The sequence below is a fragment of the Rattus rattus genome, chromosome 5 (assembly GCF_011064425.1).
Source record: "Rattus rattus isolate New Zealand chromosome 5, Rrattus_CSIRO_v1, whole genome shotgun sequence".
Lineage (NCBI taxonomy): Eukaryota > Metazoa > Chordata > Mammalia > Rodentia > Muridae > Rattus > Rattus rattus.
Window position 1 is genome coordinate 107,895,502 of NC_046158.1, and position 6,433 is coordinate 107,901,934.

At 47.7% G+C, this 6,433-nt stretch overlaps 1 protein-coding gene across 1 annotated transcript; it reads left to right on the forward strand.

The window, feature by feature from the left end:
- Window positions 1-2,665: 2,665 nt before the first annotated feature.
- On the forward strand, window positions 2,666-6,218 carry Chchd5 (coiled-coil-helix-coiled-coil-helix domain containing 5). The gene is made up of 4 exons (XM_032904193.1): window positions 2,666-2,830; window positions 3,166-3,306; window positions 3,388-3,553; window positions 6,035-6,218. Coding segments are annotated over exons 1-4 (333 nt in total). The 5' UTR covers window positions 2,666-2,828; the 3' UTR covers window positions 6,059-6,218.
- The last annotated feature ends 215 nt before the right edge of the window (window positions 6,219-6,433 follow it).

The following is a 6,433-nucleotide window of genomic DNA, read 5'->3' on the forward strand; positions in this document are numbered from 1 at the left end:
CTAACCCAACTTAGCAGAGGCTTTGCTGCACCATTTCACTCAGACCAGACACAAAGACTTCCTATACATTGCAAACATTGCACTACACAGATCTGTCATCTCCAGTGTCCCCACCTTTGAGTGGTGTGTGTGTGTGTGTGTGTGTGTGTGTGTGTGTGTGTGTGTGTGTGTGTGGTGTAAGTTGAGATGACCTTTTCAGAGTTACAAGTGAGTGTGTATAAGTTGAGATGTCCTCTTCACAGTTCCAGATGCAACACAGGTATCAGCTACAAGTGCTGGCCTGTCAGTTTGGCTTTCCTTCTGACTCCTAGTGGGATCATGCAGCACCTGTCCTGTGTGATTGCCATGTTTCACATAGCATGATGTGCCCCCACTGTCAGCCTTTTTTTAAAATGGTGGGACTTTCTTCCTTTAAAGCTGGATATATCTGATTAGTGAGTAACTATGTTTTTTTCCCTTAATCTTTGTATGTGTTTCTCAGTGCTTGTTAGGATTCTATGTGTATGCTTCTGTATAACATACTGTTCCCTGTTAATGGGTGTTTGAGTTTTTCCATAAGGAAAACACCTTGTATTGTTGATATTTCTCCCTTGTTATTAATAGCTCAGCTTTGACCCAGACACACCCTATTCTCTATCTCTCCATGATCCTGTAGCTGGGGTTACTGTGCAGATCTAGTGTCGAAATATTTGTGTTTTAAGGGTTTTGAGGGTAGGATTCATTGTGAAGCCAAAATTGCTTAGCCATCATCTCCTTGCTCTAGCCTCCAGAATGTGAGAATTATCAACATATCCCACAATACCCCGTTAAATTTTTTAAAATTAACTTTGATCTCAAATTGTAGATTCTTGACTAAGAAATTGCATGACATTACGACAATCCAAGAGCTCACTCAGCTTTGGCCAGTGATGTGTGTTCTTGTATAGTTAGTTGCATGGACTGTTTCCCTCTGTGTAAATTGCTCTTACACACAGGACATATTGCCATACACACAGCTTGTTCTGTGCATTCTCTCCTTATCTCTAACCCTTCAACATGTTCTCTGTAATTTCAAGAAATACATGTAAAGAGAATCATAACATCATATTCTGAATAGGCTTTTTTTTTTTTTTTTTTTTTTTTACTTAAAAGGGTTTCCTTTAAGTCTGCACAAGTTCATGTAAGTATTCATACCTTTGTATGGCCGTATAGTACTCCCAAGTATGGGCAGACTATTTTTACTATCCACTTTGAAGGACATTTTGGTCGTTTCTAGTTTGGGGCATTAGAGATGAAGCTTCTCTGGACAGCCACATACACGTTTGTGTGTACATACAAATGTCTTGAGTCTGAGACAAATGTTCAAGAAGCAGTTGTTGAGAGTCATAAGATAGTTACCTGCTTTATAAGAAATAAACTGGGGGATGGCTAAGTAGAGTGCCTTCCAAGCAAGCACGAAGGCCTGAATTTTGGACCTCAATGCCTGCATAAAAGGCATGGAAGGGCCCACTTGCAATCCCAGTGCTAGGGTGAGGAGTCAGGATCCCAGGTGCTCACTGGCTGGCCAGTTCAAGCTCACTGGTGGGCTTCGAGGTTCAGTGACACCCTGTCTCCAAAACACTTGAGGCGTAAAGCAATAGAGGAAGGCGCCTGCCGCTGACCTCTGGCCTGCACACGCCATACTCTTGATCCCCAGTTTCTTTTTACCTGTTACCTCTTCGCTGCTGGTGCTGATGTTTACAACTTGCCTGTTCTGGTATTTTCTCTCAGACTGATAACATTGCCCTTGAACATCTTAAATGAGTACATTTAAACATTTTTTCATTAATGAGCTCTCAGAGAGGGAACCCCAGTAACGGAAGCACTCTTGAGATCTTCACTTCAAACCTTAAGGTGATTTAGTTATCTCCATTTGGTTCTCAAAGACTCTTGACAGTGCCACCAGACAAAAGGCGACTACACGAGTGGAGGTGTGAGTGTCATGTTTCCCAAAAATAAAAATATGAAGGAGGCCACAGCAGTCATCCTCGTTTTACAACTGCATGCTAAGGTAATTGCCATTCATTTTCTCTAGCCTTAGACCTCTCCATACTAGGTGACATGGGAATATTTATCCTTACAGGGAAGTAAATTTCCAGGTCTAGCCTTATAATCTGAAGGCAAATATGGAGGGTGCAAACACCACCAAAGGAAATTACAAAGAAAGTAATTTGTCCACGATTGCAAGGAGCAAGCAATAAAACGAACTCTCATCCTGCCTTTACCACCTATGCCAAGGAAAGGGCATGTCTGAGTGAATAATCGGGTGGGAGGTCATTCCTTCCCATCAAGTTGAAACTAAAGTCAAGAGGAGAGTGTGCACTGGCGTAAAGCCTATGGCAGCACAGTCTGAGAGGTTAATCCTCGTGTTCCTAAACTCAGCAGCAGCGTGTGCAGAGCTGTAGTCACGCGGGCCGGCGGACTCTTAACTCTACTCGGGAAAGTGGCAGCGCGAGCAGCTGTAGATTTGACCGACAGGGAACTAGCTCAGGTCCCCAGCTGCAGAATCACTGCCGAAGTCCTACTTCCGGTGATCTCTAAGGGCCTGCACCACAAGCCGGAAGTAAATAAACCAAAATAGCTGACGGACCGGAAGTAGTTACAGGGGCCGCCTCCCGGATAGGCAGTGAGCCGGAAGGCAACGCAGGACGTAGCTATGAAGGTTGAGCCTATGTGGGTTGAGTGGCGGGAACTTTCGGCGACCGGAAGAGTGAGCCAGGAGGTCTGGCTTGGGCGCCGCCATGACAACCTAATACCGGAAAAGGCGGGTCTCTTCTCCCTGACTGATCGGCGCCTGAATTCGCCTGGAGATGTGAGTTTACAACTCCCTATAACTCTAGATCATGCTTGTCAGGTTGCATGATCCCCACCGGGAAATGACTGCACTCAAGATTCTTGGGAGATAACTCCAGGCCTGCCTCACAATAGCCAGACTTTGTCTTAGGACTTCCACTATCCCCCGCGAAATCCTACCTTATTCCACAACGATCAGGGATCGGCGCTTATTTCTGCTCCTCATTGGTTGTCCCTATAACAGTACCTTAAAAATTCCCAAATCCAGACTGGATCCCTAGTCCAATCACATACCAAAATCAGAACTCTTTCTTGCCTACTCTTGCGACTATCTTCGCTTACCCTATCCCACAGGCAGGCGGCCCTGGAAGTCACTGCTCGATACTGCAGCCGGGAGCTGGATCAGTATGGCCAATGTGTGGCAGCCAAGCCAGAGTCGTGGCATCGAGATTGTCACTACCTTAAGATGAGCATCGCTCGCTGCACGTCTTCCCAGTGAGTGTAAAACTGGGGGCTAGAGGTTGCCAGGCAATGGCGTTTGAATGCTTCAGGCTCTAAAATACCCTACTCCCACAGCCCCATCATCCGGCAGATCCGACAGGCCTGTGCTGAGCCGTTTGAAGCCTTTGAGGAGTGTCTTCGCTTGAATGAGGCAGCAGTTGGCAACTGTGCTGAACACATGCGGCGCTTCCTGCAGTGCGCTGAGCAGGTGCAGCCACCAAGTTCACCCACGACTGGAGAGGTAAAGGAGACTCACTCGATCATGCCTTTCCCCTTCATAACTCCCTTCGTTTTCTAATTTAAATACTTTCAAGAACTAGCTACAGCCCCATTCCTATACATGGCCTTGGCTATGCACCCAGAATCCAAAAAAAACATGGTTCTCTGTCCCCAAGTCACATCTGCTTTACCTCACCCTTCACACTCCCCCTCTGCCAGGGCACCTGCCCCAGCCTTTCCCTGGCTTGCCTCACCCTCTTGCTTTCATATAATGACCTGAATTCTGGTCATGATAAGCCCTTGCTTAAAACTCTCTGGTGGCTTTCGATTCACACTGGAACAAAGTCCCTGATTCTCACTGGATCCCTTGTGTTCTGTCCCTCTGAGATTGTGTCCCTTCACTGTTTTCCAGCTGTGCTGGTTGGGGTGATGGGGTGAGGTGGAGGGATACAAGATGTCTGAGATACTAAAATGTTATTGATGGGGCCATTAGAAAAACGTCTTAAAATGCTCTGGAATTGGCAGAAATGGAAGAAAGAGTGAGAAACCCTCCATTAGATGTGCCTTGCTGCTCTTGCTGGACCACTCCAAAGGGAAAATTCAAGCCTTTATTGGCCCTCATCTGAGCATCTCTCTCCATGTCTCTTTCTTTCCCTGCAGCTCTGCCTTTTCTTTTTCTCCTTCTTCTGGCCTTGGGTGTTCGTTCATCCTGTCCTGTCTAGTTCTTCTGGTGACGGTCCCAGAATGGGCTCAGAGGAAGTCTTAGCATGTTGACTTCTGCATAGAAAGCTCTCTGTGGTTTCAGTTCTGCCAGACCAGCTCTCCCCCAGCGCAGCCCGGACCCTGGGTGACCTAGTCCCACCTCTCCACTCTCCACCTTTAGCTCTGTGCTCCATTTTCAGTGGACAGATGTGCAGATGCCTGCCTTCCCTCCCCCGGCTACCTCACTCTGCGTGAGCTGTCCTCTCAAGCCCATCTCCGTCTGATTCTTATCCTGTGTACATGATCCGTCTCCAAAACCCTTCCTCTGTTCCCCATTCCTACTCCCTGGCTTTTTAAGCCCCACCAGCCCCCTGCATCCCAGGTCACAGCCTACCGTCTCCCTTGGATCTCATGACTCAGGAGAGTTCTTGGCTAAGGGTTAACCTCTCCTCATGTCTGATAGTCATTGTTTCTTTGTATAGAACAGGGGCAGATGAAAGATTTAGTTTATAAGAGCAAAAACTGCCCAGAAGGACTTTTAATTTTCTGCAGGAAATGCTCAAGGATGGTTGCATATTGTCTATATTAATTACCTAATTAATTTTTTCCTGCACGTATGTGGGCCGTGTGTGTAACGTCCGTGGAGGTCGGGAGAGGGCTTCAGATCCCCTAGGATCCCCGGAGTTAGAGTCGCTGTGGGTGGTTGTTGTGAGCCACCATCCGGGTGCTGGAGACTGAACCCAGGTTCTCTTCAAAAGGAGCGAGTGCTGAGCCATCTCTCGAGCCCCTCTTCCTTCAAGGTTTGTTGTTCTTCCTAGAAGAGGCTATCCTCTTCTCAGTCCACTGTGACCCACAGTTCCTTTCCCTTACAACTAAAGAACTTTTAAAAATGGAAATTAGGGCAGGGAGGTGGCTTGGCAGGTAGAGACATTTGCTGCCAAGTTTGGTAACCTGAGTTCTATCACCGACTCCTGCAAATTGCCCTCTGCTGTGCGTGCACATCTGTACACAAACATCCCCCAACATAAATTAGTGAGTGTAGGGTTAAAAACAAAGTGGAAATCAGGTCACCTGTCTCCCCTCCTGGTTTGAGGCCTAGTGCACTAGGAAGGGCCAACACCAATTCCTCCACTGCCCTGCTCCGTCGTGCCTCTGGCATCACAATGTTGACTTTTCCTTCTAACCGGGGGTGACGATAGTTAGGCCTCCTCTGTTCTCTGATCTTCACATGAAAATGCCCTCATCATGTCGAGGGAGAGCTTGTGTTCTGTGGCCAACAGTCTGGAAGCTCCCTGTTCCCACACAGACTTCTGCCTTTCTTTTGCCCTGATGCATAGGAATTCCTACCAGCTGAGTAGTTTTCTCCTTTGCATGTCTCCCTCCCTTTTTGAAAGGAAGTTCCTAGAGTGAGAGATGTTTGCCCACTGGGTCCCCAGCACCTCTGACAATGCTGGCACATGCCTGTAATCCTAGCACTTGGAGGCCAAGCTAGGAAGATTGCTGTGAGTTCAAGCTAGCCGGAGTTCCATAAGTGAGTTGTAGATCAGCCGGGGCTACTGGTAAGTTCTAAGCCACCCTGGGCTAGAGTAAGACCCCTGTCTCTTGTTCTCCTCCAAAAAAATTAAAAAACAGAATAGTACCTTCCAACTCCATGCTTTGGCTTATCCTGGTCAACCTGTTCTCACGGCAAGTGGCCAAGGTCACCCCTTGTGTGACCCTCCTTCCAGACACCCGCTGTGTCTACCTCATTTGCCCATCAGAGGTCTCAAGGCCAGTAAATGCCGGTATGTTTTCTCCACAGGCACAACCCCTGCCTGCCTCCTGACAACCCCTTGGACTTTGAGAAAATGGACATGAGTGACTATCCCACTTGATGTCCTCATCTAGAAGAGTGACAAGACTTTTGGAGTCTTGAGGGCCCTGCTGTGGGTCTGGCTCTCCCGGACATCAGGACGCTAAATAAATAAAGACTGAGTACTGGGCTTCGATTCCAGCCTTCAGTATTGAAAGGGGGAAGAAGAAAGATGGGGGACACTTGCTCATCCGTCCCCGGCATTACTTGGTCTGCCAAGTAAGCACTCAGAGGGGCCAGGGTGCTCTCGTTGTAGGCTTGGGAGTAAGACTGTTAAGTCTCGGCAGCCCTGAAGCTCATGATGTAGACCTGACTGGATTCAGACTCAGCAGCAGTCTCCCCGAGTGC

Bases quoted from the DNA above. Each gene is read 5' to 3' on its own strand.
- Chchd5 (XM_032904193.1), top strand. The intron at 3,307-3,387 runs GTGAGTGTAAAA...CTACTCCCACAG, and splicing joins GCTCGCTGCACGTCTTCCCA to CCCCATCATCCGGCAGATCC. The intron at 3,554-6,034 runs GTAAAGGAGACT...TTTTCTCCACAG, and splicing joins GTTCACCCACGACTGGAGAG to GCACAACCCCTGCCTGCCTC.